Source organism: Chelonoidis abingdonii, chromosome 5, assembly GCF_003597395.2.
Source record: "Chelonoidis abingdonii isolate Lonesome George chromosome 5, CheloAbing_2.0, whole genome shotgun sequence".
NCBI classification, from domain to species: domain Eukaryota; kingdom Metazoa; phylum Chordata; order Testudines; family Testudinidae; genus Chelonoidis; species Chelonoidis abingdonii.
Window position 1 is genome coordinate 4,700,720 of NC_133773.1, and position 21,539 is coordinate 4,722,258.

Here is a 21,539-nt window from a genome sequence, read left to right on the forward strand (position 1 = left end):
GAAAAGACGGTTACTCACCGTTGTAACTGTTGTTCTTCGAGATGTGTTGCTCATATCCATTCCACACCCGCCCTCCTTCCCCGCTGTCGGAGTAGCCGGAAAGAAGGAACTGAGGAGTGGACGGGTCGGCAGGGGTATATATTCGGTGCCATAGCGGCGCCATGCCAGGGGGCGCCCAGCCGACCCGCCGGGTGTTGCTAGGGTAAAAATCTTCCGACGAGCATGCACGCGGCGCGCACACACCTAATTGGAATGGATATGAGCAACACATCTCGAAGAACAACAATTACAACAGTGAGTAACCATCTTTTCTGACTGCTTGTAGGAATTGCTCCCCAGTTATAGGGTGCCCAAACTGTCCTGCCCCTTAGAGGTTGTGTGAAAGCTGGGATATCTTACTTTGGATTGGTTGCCTGCAGTCATCCTGAAGATTTTACCTTAGAGGAGTCTTAATTTTCTGTACTTTGCAAGAAGTTACACTGACTTCCTGACATTTGGCTGGAAGATTTACCTTTTAGTTTAGAAATATCCCTTGAAATTTTAATCTCCAAGTGAGGATCCTGTAATCTTGTAAAGAAAAGGAAAACCTTCACTTGTAATAAGTTTTCTTTGAAAGTTTCATCTTTGAGTATTCCCACTCACCCAGTCACCTCCATCAGAATTTGGTAGGGGAAAGGCTTTTTCAGGGCTTCATAAAATGTTTAAAATTTTAAGTAGCTTCAGGAACTCCAGTGTCTTTAAAGCAGCAAATGAACTTTAGAAGGTATATGGTCTTGGAGATGTATTGTTGTTACTGTTGTGACAGGAGCAGTTGCCACTGTTCTAGAGAGTCCCTGCCTGTCTTGCATAAGAGAGTGACTGCACTGATAAATTATAGCTTCAAAAATTTTGTATTACAAGTAATTTTCATTTATTAAGGACGTAGTCTTTCAACCTATTTGAATATTTAAATTCTGAGGAATTATTTAAATCCTTCACTATGCATTTGAATTCTAAAATATTTGAGAAATGATAGTGGCATATCATCATCTCAGATTGGTTTAAAAATGTACAGTGATTAGTTTTTTTACACTTTTATTTTTCAGGGAGTCATGTTGTTGAACATTTGAATATCTCCCTAGCAGATACTTCTAAGCCAACTGCTGTATGGGACCCAACAATTAATGAAGAGGTTTTGCTAGGTAAGTTGCTGAAATGACATGACCAGGTTCTGAAGAATTCTGTGATAAGATTGCAGAATTTGGTCCACCTTTGGGGTCATACAGGGAAGTATGCTGATCAGGGCATCCTCCGCACACCTAAACTCTTGAGGTGCTGAGATATCCCACTTCCTTCCTCATGCAGAAAGTCAGGGGAGCCAGAGAAGGGGAAAAAGGTAGGGAGATAGCACACTACTCTAGAATTTTTCAGTCTACTGAACCTGGAATCTTACAACAAAGTACTATGCTGAGTACTTAATATGGTTAAGAAATTGGATGGCATGCTGTGCTAATGACAAAAATATTTAATATACACGTGGATGTTGTTGCTCAGCTTCTGGCAATTTTGTTTTTCTGTAGAGTGTGTGAACACTGGAAATAGTCATTCTTGTTTCTTCAATGATGAGTCAGTGGAAATATATAAAAACCTGAATACATCTGTTTTTGCTGCTGGTAAATTGATCTTGAAACCGCTTAAAGAAAAAGGGCACCAATTTGTATACACAGATAATATAGTGAGTACATCTGTTTCCTTATATATTCTTCTGTAGCAAAATACCATGTACTGAAAGGCTTTGATACTTTAAAGACCTGTTTAATATTGTTAGAAGTATTTTACTACTTGACGTTAATGCTGTATTTGTAACTTTTATTACGTTTTCTTAAAAAGGAATACATGTAGAAAACACATTAATGAAACCTTTACATTGTAGAATCAAACACTGAAAAATAAGGGAAAGTCACTTAGTTAAATTTTGCTCTGCAAAAGTAACTTAGCCATCTGGCACGCGTTAGCCTTCCTGTGTTCTTCGTTCTATGGTAAATATCTGGATATTGTTAATAAATACCGTAACTTGTAGGCAACAATGTAAAAGTCTTACTATAGGAGAAAATGTTACATTTCAAATACCTGTCTTTATTAAATGCTTGATTTCACAACCATAATTTGCAGTAGGGTGGGGGCAGTGACGAGAGGAGTTGGGGGCTTATTCGTTTTTTGAGGTGTTTAATTTGTATTTGTACAAAAAAGTTAGTGTCTATGAGAGGAGAAAGTTTCAGCCTAAAGGATTTTTTTCTTTGATAGTACTATGATCATTTTGCAAAGAATATATTTCACTAATGATAGAATATTTGCTTTTGATTTGATTTTTGAAGGCTTTCCATGTTATCCATGGCAAGATTATTGTTACCCTTCATAAGACATCCTACTTTCTGACTACAGGAGATTTTTTCTATGTCCCAGAAGGTAAGTACCTTTTAAAAACAATTTGTTGCAAAAGGACCAGCTGAAGGGAGAGTATAAGTGATGGAAACTAAGCTGAAGGGGCAGGGGTCGCTAGGAGAAAGATAGGGAATAATTGGGAACTTTTGCTGAATCTGGGGATAAGAACCTCATTAAGAGGTGAATGAGTCCCAAAGGCAGAGAGAAGTTAATGGTCCATTGTGTGTAAGCAGTAACACAAAACAGTGTATGTTTATGTTGGTTATCTTCAGGCTTCAAGTGCACCATGAAGCCAAAAGCTATGACCTTGTCTTCAGTCACTCAAGAAGAGCTAGTACAAGGTGTAGCAGTATTACCTGAAGTGTTAACGTTTTCATAAAAAGGTTTGGAGAAATCCCCACTATGTTTGCCCAAATCATGGCTATTATATCTTGTTACTAGCAGAAGGCAGGAAAAGGAAATAGTGAGGTCATCTTCAACCTGTGAAAGTTACTAGACTGCCAGACACTGTTCAGTTCTTTGATCTTTTCTGGTCAGCTAAACCAGCTTGCTTATTATGGGATTGATCTTCAGTTGAGTTTTACTGGTATAACTTTATGGTTGGTTAGGGTTATGATATATATTTTACTGAAAGCTATACTATATTGAAGCCTTATTGTAGATGCAGTTATACCAGCATAAAGGTGATTTAAACCTGTATAGTTATTCCCCTTCCTGTATGGGAATGGCTATACCATTTATGCTGACATAACTGCATCCCCACCAGGTGAATTATACGGGTATAATTAAAGCGGTGTGGCTTTCCACTGTAGACAAGGACTAAGTTATTTGGCTTTCAGTGTAATTAGTTTGCAGCTCCATTTTTTAGCAGGATTTCCTGTCTTTAAGTTAGTAGTCCCAAGCAAAGGGTCAAAGACTTTTCAGGGGCTGGAGATGACATGGTTAGGATGGCTCTTGTCCTCTCTATTGCTGTGGACAATGCATCTTTAAAGGTATGTACTGAAACCCTGCAGGATTTAGTCTAGATTGCCCCTGCCAGAACAGTTGTCACTACAAATACTATTAGGTACATTTTTACTAAACGCAGGCGTCTAAAGCCCCTGGTGAATTCACCCTATAATCTTACTACTGGCCCTCTATTGGCCATGGATGCTAATTTCTCATGCAGCTGTCTATCCACCCAATAACTACAGACATCTGACTGTCAAGGACTTACACGTTCTGTGTGAAAAATATGGTAAAACTACCAAAGCCAACTCCACTTTGACTATTCTTTCCATAGTTCAGACAGGCACAATTATTTTTACCATCATGTTTAAATATGAGCTTTGTTTAAACTTGGAGCTTCTGCCAGTATTCCCATCAGAAGAGTTTTCCGAATTATAGGTCTGAAAAGTCCTAATGTGTGGACAAGGTCAGTGAGTTAAACATACTAAATGTCTTGGAGCTCAGAACCATGAAGCAGGCTCTGTTCATCTGCCGAAGACTTTTAGTTCTAGCATTTGGATGTAGTCACTTTCAGCAGGTGACTAGATCAAGAATACTAAAATTGCTAAAGAATCCAGTCTTCTGTGCCTGTAGAAGGAGAATAGGATTTGGTTGCTCTTGGATCCTGAAATATGGTAGGAAAGACAAAATATCAACAGAGGAGTTGAGCTGAAAATCAGTTGTACCCAGGTAACAGTGAGTTCTGCAAGAGTTCTCAAACTGAGATTAAAAAGTCATAATATTGAGAAAAAGAGTAAAAAAGATCTCCCATTTCAAAAGTAAAGAAACTTTGTGAATAAACTTGATACAGGGAAGTAGTTGTGACGGAGCTATAAAGAATGAGTAGCCAAAACTGAAGAAAGCATTTTAAGTGTTGGATATTAGAGGCACTAGGAAAAAGCAGTTTTTACTGACTAACTTTTCTCACAAATTTCATAATATTCCAGCTAGGATATTCCTGTTGGTTTGCTGTAATGTTGGAGGGAATTAGAACATTGTCCTGTTTGTTAGTTTCTAATCATACCTTTTGGGACTTTTTTATACAACGCCTCACAATTCTGGGAGTGAAAATAGAGTTTTCTTTATATTGTCACAATTGCTTTTATTGTTGTTACTGCTCCAGTTTTCTAAAAGAAGTTTTTTTAAAAGAATGCGTTAAGCTGGTAAATCTTCCTTCGTTAGGGTCTAACATCACAAAAGTTGTTTCCTGTTTTCATCTGCTGGTAGGAGATTATAATTAAGGCTAAGATTTAGTCACAGGTATTTTTAGTAAAAGTCATGGGCAGGTCACAAGCAATAAACAAAAATTCACTGCCCCGACCTGTCTGACTTTTACTATAAATACCCATGACTAAACCTTAGCTGCTCCTAGGCCACTGCTGCTCTGGGGAATCCCTGGGGCTGACAGCAGGCCCCTGCTCAGATTGTTGGGGTTGACTGCCTCTGTCCACCCACTGTTCTGAGGCTCCTGGGGACAGCTCTCAGTCCGCCCCGGAGCCAGCCACACTGGCTGTTGCAGCTGTGGAAGTCAAACATGTCGTGGAGAGTCATGGAATCGGTGACTTCTGCGACCTCTGTGGCAGATTCACAGTCTTAGTTATAATATGGTCTGAGTTGCGTATTATGGGACTGAAAGAAACCCAATTAGCAGCACGTAAAAAATGGTCTTTTCTATTATTTTCCTCTTTGTTTGCTGTAACAATATGAGGGAGGGATAATTGTTTCATTAGTTATGACCTGTTCAGTTAATCAGATACAGGAGCAGTCTGAAATTTTTCCAGGCAATCTAAAAAAGTAAATGTTGGATTTTTTCCCCCCAGTCCCTTGTGGGGGAAGAGATTTATTATTTTACTGTTATGTGATCAATTCCAATATACACAGCTTTCGGGAAATATTTTAATCAGTTCATCTCCTGTTCTGGATTTGGTTCCAGTTTAATGCAGGTTCAGGAAATCGTCTTTTCTCTAGTTGCTATCTTTCTCATTAGCCCCAAGTTGAAATCCTGTGATGAAGCAGGTTTGCAAACTGGATTAACCTAGAACAGGTTCTTCTTAAACCTTTTCACAGTAAAGGACCGAAAACGTAAGTCCCTCATTTAGATGGGTGACATGCAAAGTTCATCTCAGTAGTAATGAATTAATCCCAGTCTGTGGTGGAAATAAATAGTTCAGAATATTAGGATTGGAGGCAGAAAAAAAGATCAAGTTGTCAGAAGCCCACATTAAGAACCTCTTTCACTACAAAGGAAGAAGTCTTGGTGGAAGACTTTGGGGATTGTATGAACATCTATTTTATCTCCCATGAGGATTCAGTTCCCTTACATCCTTGGCACTTCTCTGATACGGGGCCTCAGACCCAAAATTGAAGGGTGAGAGGTCCGCACAGGCTATCTGGAGCTTTGGGAACACCTACCACTTACTGTAGAGAGTTCAGCAATGGAGGCTGCTTCTCAAGAACAGATTCTGGAGCCAAAAATAGCAGTGAGATCCACAACCATGCCAGAGCCAAAATTATAGGTAGCCCAAGGGGAATTACTGCCAGATTTGAGACACTTGGAACTGATTGGACCCACCTGAAGATACTGGATGTCAGTGCATTGTAACAGAGGCTAAGAGCTTCAGGTATTTTTGGTGTTGCTGAGTTTTTTACTCTGGTCTCAGAATCCCCATCTGGTTGTAAGATCACTGGATGGAGCTAGAACCAACAATTACTACTCTTGTGAGTGTTAGCCAGTAACTGAGCAAATCTGGATCTAGTGAATGCTGGCTCTTCAGGTACCCAGAATTGACTTTCAAAGCCTCCTTTTAAAAAAGAAAAGCAGCAGGCACTGCTCCCCCTCATTTTGGGCATAAAAGGTAAAGCCTACTTAGCCAGCCCCTTAGGGGCATCTTCTCCCTGGTATGTTTCAGGCTGAAGGTGCGCTGATCCATTGGACATTTGAGCATCACACAACACACATTATTTACAATCTAACCTCTTTTCACATTCAGCCACAGCCCTACTGTAGTGGTGCAGCCTGGCAAATGCCTGTCTGGAGTCTCCCAGGAGTAGAGTGATAGTTACACCTTGAGCCCTTGAAGTATTCCATTTATCTGCACCAGAATACTGTTCCTAGCTATAACATCTGCAAGGAAGACGGCAAGTTACCAACTTTGGCTGATTATTTATTGCATTCAGTTGGTCTTGCATCTGCACACTAATGTTCTGTTTAAAATTGTCGTAAAATTCCACTTGAATAAGTTTGACACCTCTGGCTTGGTTTCTGAAATCACATAATTTACCTGTCCAGGCTAGGTTACACAAGTTGGATATTAAGAGGGACAAACTTTTTGTTAATTACCCAGTTTTTTCCTTTCAAGGTAAAGTTAAAATGGAATCTATTCCATATTAAAGTTTGCTGTAAATGGATCAGACAGTATTAAAGCGTATGACTTTAATTGGTGATGATTCTGAAGTAGACAGTCAATTTCACTAGGTTGAAGGCAGTTTTTATGAAACTTACATAATATTGTGATGGGATCTCTGGGGTACAACCTGGAAGTGGGCTTTCACTGTGTCCCCTTAATTCTCCAGCCTGCGCTGTCTCTCACAGTGCTTTGCTAGTGATCAGCAGCAAACCCCTCCAGGTGCTGTCATCACTCAGTACAACAGCATATGATGCCCAGGACCCAGCTAGATTGCATGAATGCTCCCTGAACCCACTCTCAAATCACACAGAGAAAGGCACCAGCAAATCTCCCAAGCCCCCACTCCTTGAGGAGGTTGTTACTTCTTAATGTATCAAGAATAAGGATCTGCAGCAATACTTTCTGAAGGGAAAAAATTGGTCACTTACCCATGACTGGTAAAATCTCTGTGTATGGCCTCTGCAGATCTATACTTAACTTCCATCCTTCTCCACTTCCTTAGGGTCCATCTACTGGTATTCTGAATATAAGTGGAAAGGCATTGAAGGTGCTAGAGGCTGTAGATCTCTCTGTAACTCCCTTCAAAAGCCTTACTCTGTAAGAAGTATGTGTCCACTCGCCACCTTTTAAATGGTTCTAAGTTTGTGGTGGCGTGAGCATACAAATCAGTAGTGAGGATCTGCAGACATTATTCTTGAGAACTCCAATTAATTACCAGTTTGAACCTCTTGAGGGGATAGCCTTGATTTTTTTTTTCTTGGTATGAAAATCACTGCTTTTATTAAAGTTTTCTTATAGCTGTTGAGGGCTAATGGCCCAATCTTATGCATTCTCTTCAAGACACTCCTCAATACACATCCTCTTAAAGTTAGTCTAACTCTATATCAAAGTAAACAATTCTAGATGCAGTTTCTTTCCTCCCAACTCTTAATAAATTTTAAATTCACATTCAGGCTTTGGTGGCTTGGCCGTTATTGTTCTTCGGAATTATGCATGAAATCCTGTTTAAGTTGCTGACCTACCCTAACTGCCAAAGAGTTCAAAATGCCTATAGGAAAAGTGTTCAAAGTTAAGTGATGCTATAGCAACTTGGTCATAATGCTATAAAATGTTCTGATGACTTTTTATTCTTTTACTCTTAGGAAATGGATACAACATACGGAATCTCCTGAATGAGGAAAGTATTCTTCTTTTCACACAGCTGAAAGGAGAAAGGTGGGGAAAATAACTTTGTACATAAAAGTTTCTCCTAAAATATATTTAAAGTTTGTACGCAGTGTGGTTTTCTATTATCCAATTACTCTTGAATATAAAAGGGCCTTTTATGTCCATCTGAACATTGTATTCTTAAAAAATTGCATTTTTAAATGTTATAGCTGTGCATATACAAAGCAGTTTTTCTACTACCAAAAAGAGGATACCTGAGCTCCTACAGAATTAAGAAAATTAAAGACACTTAAAGGGTCCATTGTACCAATTAACTCTGATCTCCTGTGTGTATACAGTATAAAAACTTGATTGTGCAACAGACAGGTAGAGGTACTAATTTTTTAAAAATCATATTTTAATAAATGAACTGTAGTGTATGGTTGAAAGCTTATACCACCTTGTCCTGTGCCTTCTCCTCAAGTCCTATATGGTGGCTGTTAGTAGAGGTTGCAGACAATTTTGAGATTTTCACATGCCCTTTTCAAATGCAAAATGCCTCACTTTGCGAAACTGTACCAATGGAAAGTTGGTATTTGGGTAAGTTTTGGACAGTATTTTTTATGGTAGATTTTCTATTTTGCTTATCATTGCCGATACCTCAGGCCTCTCTTTATCCTTGTGTCATTGATAATAGCAGTCATAGTCGTCAATCCAGCTTTGATGTCACTGCACTATAATGCATCTCAGGGGACAAGACGTTAGCAGAGATAAAAGTTGTCAGCTCTGGCTATCTCCAAATGTCTCTTTGTAACAGCTATATTTTCTCCGGGCAGTTCAATGCTTTCATCTTTTTTTGAAAAAGAAAAATGAGATATAGATAATCTCTTGATGCATCCTATGTTACTTGACAAATACCTCTTGTTGAAATTAATGAACCTTCACCTCATTGGTAACCCATTCCCCCAATTCAGTTGTCTAAACCAGGAAAATGCTGAGATCTAAGATCTCAAATTTGTTTATCACATCAGAGGCAGTTGTTTTTTTGACAAAACTGGTATATAAATAGGATCAAAGGGAGTCATTATTGAATTGCTAGGCACACTCCTGCTTTGTATGCTTATCAGCTTGCCGTGATTTAAATAAGACATCTTAATTGTCTAGGTACATATTTAGAGCATTTCTGTATGAATTTGATCTATTTAGCATTAGGACTGTTTCACTGTCAATAAGCAGTTGAATTATTTTCATAAAATGTTTGCTGGTGCATTGTTAAAATGACTAACCAAAGACAATTTCATTGTAATTAGGCCAATTATCGCACTCAAAATATATTTTTAACTCAAATACAAATATTACAGGCAGAACTAGTGTTAATGCCAATAGTTGTTCTTCAGGTGTTTTCAGGTGTGTGTTGAACTCAGGTGTGCTCATGCTTCATGTGTCACAGCTGGAGAACTTTGTGTAACAGTACCTGTCGGGTTGTTGCATGTGCCCTGTGCAGTCTCAGGCCCCATCCTGAGGCTGTATAAAAGGGTGGCACTGCCCTTGAGCCCCCAGTGCCTTCTCCTACTCACAGCCTGAGTCGCAGATCTCTGTGCAGTTTACCTGATAGTTACTGCATCACAGTGAGTTTTCTCTGTGTTGTTTTTGGAGGTTGTTAGTAGTAGGTTAGTTACACAGTAGTTTATATTCATTTTAAGTAGTTAGTGTAGAAATCTGGTGATACACCCTCACCAGGTTTAAGCACTGTCAGTAGTGTGGGGTGATCCCCACACACTGATTGCACAGTGCTTGCTGTGTCTTGATGAGTGTCATAAACATACAGCTAAGGGTAGCATAAAGTCCCTTCTGAGTAGCTGTACTGAATTGCCTTACCTGTAAGGGGTTAATCAGTTCAATTATCCTAGCTGGCACCTGATCAGAAGGATCAATAGGGAAAGAAGATACTTTCAAAGCTGGAGGTGGCGGGGGAGGAGGTTTTGTTTACGCTCTTTGTTTGTTCCTTCTCTGAACAGAGAGGGAAAAACATCTCCTAAAAACATACCTGAAATGAGCATCCAAGATTACAAACATTGTAAGTACGGCAAGGAAATGTGTCAGATTATCTTTTGTTTTAGCTTGTGAATTTTCCCTATGCTAAGAGAGAGTTTTATTCCTGTTTTTTGTAACTGTGAAGTTGGGTCCAGAGGGGAGTCCCCTGTGTTTTACATCTTTTTATTACCCTGGAAAGTTACCTTCCATCCTGATTTTTCAGGTGTGATTCTTTTACTTTTTCTTTATAATAAAGCTCTTCTTTTAAAAACCTGATTGATTTTCAGTGTCCTAAGAAACAAAGGGTTTGGTCTGTGCTCCCTTTGTTAACCTATTGGTTAGAATAGTATTCTCAAGCCTCCCCAGGAAATGGGGTGAATGGGTTTGGGGGGATAAGGCTCCAAGTGGCCCCTCCCTGAATTTTTGTTTAAATCACTTGGTGGTGGCAGCAATACAGTCCAAGGACAAGGAAAGGAATTTTTGCCTTGGGGAAGTTAACCTAAGCTGGTGGAATATAAGCTTAGGGGGTCTTTCATGCGGGTCCCCACATCAGTACCCCAGAGTTCAGAGTGGGGAGGGACCCCTGTCAATGAGGGACACAACAGAAATGTGCAGTATCTTCTGGTCATTCAAGAGAATGCAGATTTCATGGAGAACTGCATCACAAACAGCACCTCATGGAAAAGCCAGGAGGCCTGTTTAAACACCAGGGCCTTTGACAGATCATCCGGCCCCTCACACTGCTTCAAGGGTGGCAGTGGTCTCGTATAGTCCTCTAGACTTCGACTCTTCCCCTTGGAGGAGAATAGATTGTTCTCCTTCCTCTGGGCTTCTGTGTAAGAGAACTGATAAGACTGACTGGGGACATTCCAGCTCAGAGACTTTCTCCTCTTCTAAAATGAGTGTGGACCATCACCGAGACTCTCTGAGCACTCAGGATAGATCAGGAGTGTCCATCTGCTCCACGGTAACGAGGCCAGAATACATTTGTACTGTGCCATCAACTCGGGTACCATCTGTGGAACAGCTATTGAGTCCGGTACCAATGATTTCGATTTCAGTCCTGGCATTGTCAGTACCAGTGATGCCACAGGCTTATCGGGCAGCAGCTGGCATACTGTGCCTTTCTGTCCCAGAGTCTCTTCTGGTTCATGAGTTTTCTGCTGTGGAGATGGACCCTGCAGTTCCTGGCCTGTCCAGATAGGTTGCCTTGCAGTGTAGACTTACTGGCACAATTGTCAGTACTGGCTAGGAAACCTGCTGAAGGAAAGCCCTGTTGTACTGGCTTTTTCTTTGGCCTCAACATCAGCCTCCATCTTAGCTCTACAGTTTCAATGTCAGGCTGTTCTCTGAACAGTGTAACAATGGTGTCCTGTATCTTGGCACTGGGGCCAAAGCCCTTCTTGGTTCTGCCTCTCAATGCATCCTCGATCTCATGCGGTACTCATGGTACTGACTACTGTACTGACTCTGGTACTGATGCTGTTTTTTCCATGGGTTACAGACAGAGCAGGATACTTAGTGACCCCTTCAGGTTTGGCCTATCCATTTCCTATTGCAGCAGGCTTTGGAGTCGTCCTCTACTTTTCCATCCCCTCCTAGGTGTCAGTTGCAGAAGTCTTCTAAACCACCATCAGAGGAAGAGCATTGGTACTGAGACTGATTCTACAGCAGGCACAGAGAGTCATGGCCTGGTACATACTGGCTTCTTATGACCTACTCATTTCCTTACTGGCCCCCTTGAAACCCTAGGGAAGCTCCCAGCTCTCCAAGGTCATGATCATCAGCACACTCTAGGGAGGGTCAGCAGACCATTCTGTTCCTTGAGCCACCTGTTTTGGGGGCACACATTGATATTACCTTCACTGAGTCTTTGATACAGCAAAGCAACTACAGGAACAGGACTTGCCCCAGGACGGTCCACTTGCACCTCCTCCATTGTCATCCTCCTCACTGGATGAACCCACAATTCCAGATTCATTTTTCTTGGTTCTGGAAGACTTTAAGTCTTACCAGGACCTCCTAAGGAGGATGGCTGCAGTTTTGGACATCCAACTGAGTTTATCCAAGAGAATAGTCAGAACTTTTGGTCACGTGTCTCAGGGATGTTCCCATACTGGATATATGTAGGGCTGCTGCTTGGTCCTCTGTGCATAACTTTACTGAGCACTATGCCATCACCTCTGCTTCAAGGTCCAATTCACTCTTTCAAGTTGACTCCAAGCCCCTCCTTCTGGTGGTACTGCTTGTGAGTCATCTGAGTGGAATACACATCTGTAACCACTCGAAGAAGAAAAAAGTCACTTAGCTATATTATGACTTTTGTTATCAGAGATGTGGGTGCAGGCATGTATTAAATGATCCGCCCTCCGTCCCCTTTGCATTGGAGTCTTCAGTCATGTATTCCGGTGTGGAGGAATTGAGGGGTTTGTTGCAGTGCTGTCTTTACATAGCCTCAGGAGGGGCCATGAGGAGGTCCTGGGTGCATATGCTGCCCCAATAGATACTGCTACATAAAGTGCTCGAGCCTGGTGGACATGCACGCATCTGAGTGAATTCATGTCTGCACCCACGTCTGGAAGAACAACAGTTGCAATAGATATAACTGTTTTTTTTCTAGTTGCCTAACACTTTTCATTAATAGACTTACAGTCACTTTTGTAACTTTGCCAGTTTAACCATTTGAGCTGAAATTTTCCATGTGTGCTTTTTGCTTCAGATTGAATTCTCTTTCCGAAAATATTTTATCCATTTCTGAGAATGAAGTGAAGGGTTTCAGCACCTGCTTTTGAAGCAGGAGTTTGAATTTGACGGGGGAATGATTCAGAGAAATATCTTTTTCTGTCTTTGTGAAAGTCCATCCAGATTTGTCCAAATTATAAGCCTCTGAAAACCACCATTTGCCTATGCTCAGTAGAACTTGTTAGTGGCTTGTAGCTGAAACTCTGAACATTTTAATTGCACTGAGCTTGCTCCAAGGCCTCACTGAAATCCCTGCCTGCCTCCACAGAGTAAACAGGCAGTAGAGCAGCTGCAGAATATGCTTTGGCCTAGGGAAAGTGTTCTGGGCTGGGAACATGAGTTGTAATTTCAGCTGTTCCACTAACTGGTAAGGGAATTGCATGCTTTTCACAGCCCTTATTGAGTAAGATTTTGTGCACTTTCTTTAGGAGGCAGTCAATAACATTTTCTCCATTGTGCAGATGGGATAACTGAAAAGTTGCACCAGGACACAACTGACAGAGCTAGGAATAGGTAGCAGCTCTCTAATGTGACACACCCTACCCTTCCACTTTGCTATGCTGATTTTCAGAATGAATGTGACAAATCTGTGTTTCTAATCGCTAAAACACACTCCCCTTCTGAGCCAGAAATAGAACCCAGGCGTTTGGATTCCCACCTTTCCTCTACTACAGGGGTAGGCAGCCTATGGCACATGTGCCAAAGGTGGCACACGAACTGATTTTCAGTGGCACTCACACTGGCCGGGTCCTGGCCACCGGTCCAGGGGTCTCTGCATTTTAATTTAATTTTAAATGAAGCTTCTTAAACATTTTAAAAACCTTATTTACTTTACATACAACAATAGTTTAGTTATATATTATAGACTTATAGAAAGAGATCTTTTAAAAACGTTAAAATGTATTACCGGCACGCAAAACCTTAAATTAGAGTGAATAAATGAAGACTCGGCACACTACTTCTGAAAGGTTGCCGATCCCTGCTCTACTATATAGCAACTAGTTGGGTAAGTCACTGTTTCCCTCTTGTGGTTGGTCCACAGAGAGAGTAACAGCCTACTATTGTTGCCAGCTACTCTATTAGCTCAACTGATAAGAATTTCACGTCGTGGATCTAAAGGTCCTAGCTTTCAACCCTGTTGATGAGACAAGCAAAGGGCATGCTCTACTTTCCTTCTCTTCAGCCTTCACATCTCTGAAGTGTTCTAATATCAAGCATATGTTTTCCATTAACTTCATTTATGCGTAATTAACATAATCCTTGGAGTTTACAGGTTTCAGAAATTTGTAGTAGAAAGTTAACATATCTATCACATCTTATTCATCATGTAGCCAAGCTATACATTTGTTTAAAAACATTTCTTTCTTATGAAAGGTGTTGTAATGCTGTCCCTGAGTGATTTCTGTAGAAACAGCAGCGTTCAGGTTTGAGTGAAAGGTTCTAGTGACTTTAAGGATCAGCTGTGCTTTACAGTTTACTGCTAGAGGCATCCTTTTTTTAGATCCATGGCATCCAGGAATTAAATTGGAAAAGGATGTCATATTCTTCTGAGTTGTTCCCACCTGTGGTGCTGTCATGAGATGCCTCTGCTGGACTTCATGGACTCTCAAGACTTGCTCCCTTAATAGGGATGCCATTTGCAGTAGACTGTTCATATAGTCATGAAGTGATCATCCTTCCCCTTTTTTGTGGGCCTCAATCAGTAGTGAAATGGTTAAGTATTGACCTTGTAAGTTGTTTCAGTGGTGGTGTGGTTGAGATGGTAGAAGTAGTTCGTGCTTCTCAGAGCTAGCATTTCAGGCTGTCTGCTGGCTTGGACAGACACAGCTGCATTGGTGTCAAAGGGCGAGCTGGCCCTTTGAGTGTTGGGGCTCAGCTGCACCTGTGCCTCACTTGACTTGCCTCCCCATGTGGCAGAAAAGAGTGAAGTCAGGTCACAGGTGGGTTATGTGACTAAACCAGGCCTGCTTGGGGTGGGGACTGAGGGCAGCCTGTGGGAGAGACAGGCATGGAGGACATCCATGGGAGTCAGTGCTCTATAAAGGAGTGGGAGAGCAGCCAAGAAGTCTGAGGGGAGCGTAGGAAGAGGCCTTGGGAAGGAGAAATAGGGCAGGCTGAGGCAAGGGGTGAAGAATGGGCAGACAGAGAGACTGAGCAGAGCCCCTGAGGGGCTAGAGCTGAACCCAGGGAAAGAACGGTGTGAAAGCAAAGACAGATGCTTAGGAAGGAAGAGATGTGCCTGGTTTAGGACTGGCGCAGAGGCTCGCTTTGACAAAGCAGAAGGCATGGTAAGGGAACAGCCTGCATTTAAAGTACAGCTACCCGTTCATAAATTACAATAGTTCAGCAGCCTTACTAAAAAACACACTTGAACCACAAAAGTCAGTCTCTGTTTTTAAAGTAAAATAAATCTCTCCTCTCCTATGCTAATGCTTATCATTGTAGTTGGAGCATCTCCAAAGACTACGAATGACATGTTTCTTCCTTTCCTGCTGATAGGAGGGCAGGCTTGGCTTTTATCGTAGAATGGTGGTATGATTAAAGATAATATTGCATGAAAGCTTGAATAGAAAAGTGCATTTTGCATTTGCTTCTGAATGCTGCAAGGTTAGCAGTCATTCTTATCTGGTAATGAGTTTCATAGGTTTGGAACTCTGTCTTGGGTCAGATGTTGGAGCGTAGTCAATGGTCCCATAATTTTCTATCAAAAATAATGATTTCACTAGTTCTTTGACCATACTTCTTGTCATTCAAGTAGCTGGAATATTTTCTTTGAGCCATAAGTAGAGCATATCACTTCCTGTGCAATATTAAGTCTTGTGTCCGAATGTGCTATATATTTTTTTGAATATACGTTTTTACTAATACAGTTGGCTTCCAAAGGATTGTGGAAGTCCCTGTTTCACACTCTGGATATCTGATCTTTTCCTTAGGCACATCACCCTGTTTGACAGGGGCAGTATAAAATGTCAGCAATTTCTTGAGGAGAGACTTCCATGTTTTCAGCACCAGAACTATTTCTCAAGTGTACAGGGGGGATATTTTTTAGTGTCTTGAGAAGAGAACTGGGAATCAGGGCTCCAGGTTTTTATTTCTGCCTCTACCATTTTCTTGCTGTGAAACCTTGGGCAAATCACTCTTCTCCTCCCCCTTCCCACCCACTGCCAGCTTATCAGCTTTCTCACTTATACAATGGGTAAAATACTTAACTACCTCACAGGAGTATTGTGAAGTTTAATATCTGAAAAGTGTTGTGAGATCTTCAGATAAAATATTTTGTAGAATGTAGAATATTTATTAACCTGACACCAAGCAAGGTTCTCAAAATAATCTCTATTTAAATGTGTAGCCTTGCTACCTGCCTTTCAGAGAATGTGCTGTCATCTTAAATAAACCGAAGATAGTTGAACTGCTGGACTGATTGTCAGTGTCCCCAGTTATCCTGTGCATTTAGATATATATGAAGACTACAGAATGAGTGTATGGTTAGTTCTGAATATGTGGGTATTTTATTTTACTTCGCACCTTTTACCTTGATAGTATGGCAACTGCCAGCTGCATTAGAATTGTTAAGGTTTACCTCTGCTATGCTCCATGAATTCCTGTATAGTAATGAGGACCTCTGGGAAAATCATGAACTTACAGTGTACTCCTGAAGCCAAGTGTCTAGACAGCAGATGGTGTGGATAATGTTAGCCTCCCAGGCGAGTCAAATTTCATTATGGCCTAAGATGAGGATAAACCACAACTATTCGAATAGGCCCCCTTTTCTGAATTACCTCTGCCATTGCACAGGAAAAGGAGGAAGTAGAAAAAGCTGAATAGGAGTTGAAAGCTGTTTGATGATCCACTACCTGTGAATCACTTCGTAGAAAGTCTTGGCAGTGATTGTTATGCTAAACTTCTGGCACACATGAAAATAGTGAAGATGAATTGGCTTCACAGTACGTTGTATTTGGTTCATCAGCTGCTGACTAACTTCAAAGCTATCTGCAAAAGTGCTTGGATGTTCCAACAATATCATTCCTTTGAAAGAGGGGGTTTGGAGTGGAGAAGTTGGTAGCCTCTTTCCTGTAGCTTCCTTAACAGGAAAGCCCAAATGTGCTTGAGATAATACAAGCAACAAAGGCATTTAAGCTTGTATAGAAAAAAACCTGAGCTAAGTTAGATCTCAGAAGGTCTGGTTTTTAGTTGTTTAAGTAGCAGTGCCTGCTTATGATCCTGGTGCTAGCTATTATATTCAAATGCAGCCCCAGCCAAAGCTGCTATGTCTAGTGTGTAGAGTTTGGAGAAGGTCTGCAGATATCTCTTAATAGGTGCCTTGCCTCTTCAGTGGACATCTGTACATTCCTGTTCTGCCCACAGACTTAATTTTATCTTCTTTGGACAGACGTCATTTTGAGATAAATAATGGAATACATTATTAAACCAACTAATGATAGTAGAGCAGTAGGCTTTTCCTTGGTCCCGCAGTATGCCATGAAAAGGGAGTCTGACTTCCTAAAGCAGGAAGTTCAATGCACATAAAACTGGCTCTAAGGACATAGTCTATGGAAAATTTTCGCTAGGGGAGAAGGAAAAGCAGAAGAGAGAAACATACTGGTACACCGCTACCTTGATATAACGTCACCTGATATAAAATGAATTTCTATATAATGTGGTAAAGCAGTGCTCCGGGAGGGCGGGGCTGCACACTCCGGTGGATCAAAGCAAGTTCAATATAACGCGGTTTCACTGATAACGCGGTGAGATTTTTTGGCTCCCAAGGACGGCGTTATATCGAGGTAGAGGTGTAGTTGTGAAAATCAAACACTTTTTAAAAAATGTAGTCCTGCATTTATAAATCTTGTATAGTCTATTACTAGAAATGTTTCCAATATACTCCACTAGGTGGAACTCTAAGCACAGTTATTTTTTAGTTCAGATTCTGTATTCGGCTATTTTAGGGGTTTTGTATAATGCACATCATTTACATGATACAATAACTTTATCCAAGGAAATAGCACAACCTGTCATTTTATTTACTTGATAGACCGTAGTGATACCTATTGTATAATGCTATATAAAAGTGAGATTGGATGACTAGTTAGATAATAGAATACAGAGCATTTTATCTAGTAAGTTACTTGTTCAGATCTGAGCCAGGTTAGTATTGAACAAGATCGATGTTTTTCTGTTAGTTGTACTTTTTGAAGTATGAGATGAAATAGTGACATCGCTTTACTTTTTCCTGGGCGCATCCATATCATAGTTACCATACTTCTGGTAGGCTTAGCAGAGAGATCAAGGTTTGAAAGTCTCTGTTATTCCCTGAAGCAAAGTACGGCCCAGTTTATGGACTAGTGTGGCAACAGAGATTGATCCTTGTTCGTTTCTGATCCATTGAACCAGACACTTGCCTGTTGTCAAAAACAGTTTGTTGGTTTGTTGTAAAAGAACACTGAGTAAAATCTCGTGTGTGTGTGCACTTCATCTGGTGTGGTGGTCATTTGTTAGGTCTGAGGGCAGCCAACTGAAATGCTCTCTGATCTGCCTGAGCCTCGTTTATATGGCCAAATACTCCGCAACAAAATTTCTACTATAAAGTTGAAGATTTTCTTCTGAGTAGGTTTTGCAAGGCTAGATGAGACTTGTTCATGTTTTTATTTAAAAGATACATCTCCTTTAATACTCCTCATTACTCTCATGACCATGTGCAATGTTGGGTCTATACAGATTCTACAAGTTGGAAAGAGTCAGATGAAGGAACATTAGAATGATTTAAATGGAATTCTAAAATACTTTAAAACACGGAAAGACATCTGAACATCTGACTTAACTCTTTGGCTTAATTCTTGGTCACTTTTCTTTAGATTTACACAGTATTTTCTGATAGTCTTAACACAGCCTTATACTATAACCATGCCCAATTTCCTTTTTATTTTGAACGTTACTCTGAAATATTTACAGAAATATGACACATCTGAGAGCTTTTGATACTAGAAACATTGTTTTAATTTCAAATGAAATGAAAACTTTAACTGTAAAAAATTAAAATGGAGGTGATAACATCACAGTTCTTTCTGCCTAATAGAAGACAAGTTATAAAAGTATTTTTATGGCACATATACTATTGGTTGTATGTTCTCTGAATGTTCTGTTTACTTCACAACAGTTTTTTTAAGAAGGTGGTGTCTGAATAAAGAAAGTTTGGGAATTCAGTAGTTGGTGGTTTCTTGTTCTAACTGTAGGGCCTGGTCTACACTATGCGTTTAAACCGAATTTAGCAGCGTTAAACCGATTTAACCCTGCACCCTTCCACATAACGAGGCCCTTTATATCGATATAAAGGGCTCTTTAAACCGGTTTCTGTACTCCTCCCCAACGAGAGGAGTAGCGCTGAAATAGGTATTGCCATGTCGGATTAGGGTTAGTGTGGCTGCAAATCGACGATATTGGCCTCCAGGCGGTATCTAACAGTGCACCACTGTGACTGCTCTGGTAAGCAATCTGAACTTGGATGCACTGGCCAGGTAGACAGGAAAAGCCCCGCGAACTTTTGAATTTCATTTCCTGTTTGGCCAGCGTGGAGAGCTCACCAGCACAGGTGGTAATGCAGGCTCCTGAGAATTGAAAAAGAGCTCCAGCATGGACCGCACGGGAGGTACTGGATCTGATCGCTATAAGGGGAGAGGATTCCGTGCTAACAGAACTCCGTTCCAAAAGACGAAACGAAAAAACATTTTGAAAAAATTTCCAAGGCCATGATGGAGAAGAGCCACACCAGGGACTCAGTGCAGTGCCGTGTGAAAGTTTAGGAGCTCAGACAAGCCTACCAGAGAAGCAAACGGAAGGTCTGGGGCAGGGCCGAAAACATGCCGCTTCTACGCTGAGCTGCATGCAATTCTAGGGGTGTCTGCCACCAGTTCCTCACCCCTGTCCATGGATTCCGAGGCGGGGGTGGTAATCTCAGCCATGGCTGAGGATTCTGCGGAGGGAAGATGAGGAGGAGGAAGAGGAGGACGAGCTTGCAGAGAGCACACAGCACTCCGTTCTCCCCAACAGCCAGGAGCTTTTTCTCACCCAGACGGAAATTACCCTCCCAGCCCTCCCAAGCCACTAGCCCAGACAATGAAGCCATGGAAGGACCTCTGGTGAGTGTACCTTTGTAAATATAAAACATGGTTTAAAAGCAAGCGTTTTTTAATGATTAATTTGCCCTGAGGACTTGGGATGCATTCGCGGCCAGTACAGTTATTGGAAAAGTCTGTTAACATGTCTGGGGATGGAGCAGAAATCCTCCAGGGACATCTCCATGAAGCTCTCCTGGAGGTACTCCAAAAGCCTTTGCAGAAGGTTTCTGGGCAGGGCAGCCTTATTCCGTCCTCCATGGTAGGACACTTGACCACGCCATGCATGTAGCAAGTAATCTGGTATCATTGCATGACAAAGCCTAGCTGCGTATGGTCCCGGTGATTGCTGGCATTCAAGCAACATCCGTTCTTTATCTCGCTGTGTTATCCTCAGGAGAGTGATATCGTTCATGGTAACCTGGTTGAAATTCAGGAATTTAATTAAGGGGACAGAGATGGCCATTCCTACTGGGCTGTTTGCCTGTTGCTTAAAAGAAATCCTTCCTTGCAGGTAGCCAAGCAGGGGGAGGGAGGGGGATTGGCGCTGAGCTTTTTTGCGCGTTTGGCTAGCAGTGATCTTCCCTGCTACCAGCCACGCGGTGGGCGGACAAGGGAGGGGGTAAAGCTTCCATGATCCCAGAGAATTGGATGGGAGGGGTAAAAGTGGTTTCCCAGAGAATTGCTGCATGCACATTAACAGGAAAGAAAGCAGCACTGAACGGGATTTGCTTGGTATTTGGGAAAGGAGGGCACTGGATATATGAAGGCTGCAGAAGCCAAAAGACAATGGCTTACCATGGCTGCATGCAAGCTGAATTCTGCTGCCCGGAGACCTGCGTCTGTGAGATCTCTAACACCAGAGCCGCAGGCACTCAATATTAAGATGCAAAATGCGACCTTGTAGTGAAATCACATGTGCTATGTAAGGTGAATAGTGTTGTTCACCGTGAAAGAGTATAAGCATTGTTCTGTAAAATGTATCTTTTTAAATACTTCTCTCCCTTTTTTCCCTCCCTCATGCAGCTGCAAATTTTTCAAGCCTCCCTACTCCATCCCCGAAGGCTATCTCAGATAAGGCGGCGGAAAAAAAAGACGCAGACAAAATGTTCTCGGAAATCATGGAAGTGACCCGCAATGAAAGAGCTCATCTGAATGAGTGGAAGGACGTGGTATCAAATTACAGGAAAGAGATGCAGTGAAGTGAAGGACAGGACAGGAGGGACGCTCGAACGATGAGAGAGGAGAGGAAGATGAGGTGTGGCGCAGGAAGATCAGCGGTGGCAGATGCAATGCTGGGCTGCTGCGTGATCAAACTGACATGCTCCGACGTCTGGTGGAGCTTCAGGAACAGCAGCAGGATCACAGAGTGCCGCTGCAGCCCTGTGTAACCACCTCTCACCATGTTCCATATCCTCCTCACCCAGACAAAGAACGTGGGGGGAGGCTCGTGCACCCGCCCACTCCACCCCCATGGACAGCCCAACCAAAAGGCTGTCATTACTTGAAATTTTTTTAGTGGCCTTTTCCTTCCTCCTATCCTCCTCCCAAACCACACCCGGGCTACCTTGTCAGTTCTCTCCCTCTTTTTATAATAAATTAATAAGAAATACATGATTTTTAAATGAGAGTGACTTTATTTCCTTAAAAGCAAGCTGTAATCGAAGGGGGGGGTGGGTTGCTTACAGGAATG

General features: G+C 41.6%; 1 protein-coding gene across 4 annotated transcripts in view; it reads left to right on the forward strand.

Moving 5' to 3' along the window:
* Window positions 1–21,539, forward strand: part of CENPC (centromere protein C) — an 87,638-nt gene that overhangs the window by 58,734 nt on the left and 7,365 nt on the right. For 2 of the 4 annotated variants that reach the window (XR_012655900.1, XR_012655901.1), the window contains one exon: window positions 1,086–1,170. Coding sequence is in view for 1 of the 4 variants with exons in the window: in XM_032805213.2 (XP_032661104.1) it covers window positions 1,086–1,181; window positions 1,560–1,714; window positions 2,355–2,445; window positions 7,958–8,030 (415 nt within the window). In the remaining 3 variants the exon portion in view is untranslated. Of the gene's footprint in view, window positions 1–1,085; window positions 1,182–1,559; window positions 1,715–2,354; window positions 2,446–7,957; window positions 8,031–21,539 lie in introns of those variants that run through there. The other 2 variants (XM_032805213.2, XR_004377098.2) reach the window with 2 other exon arrangements.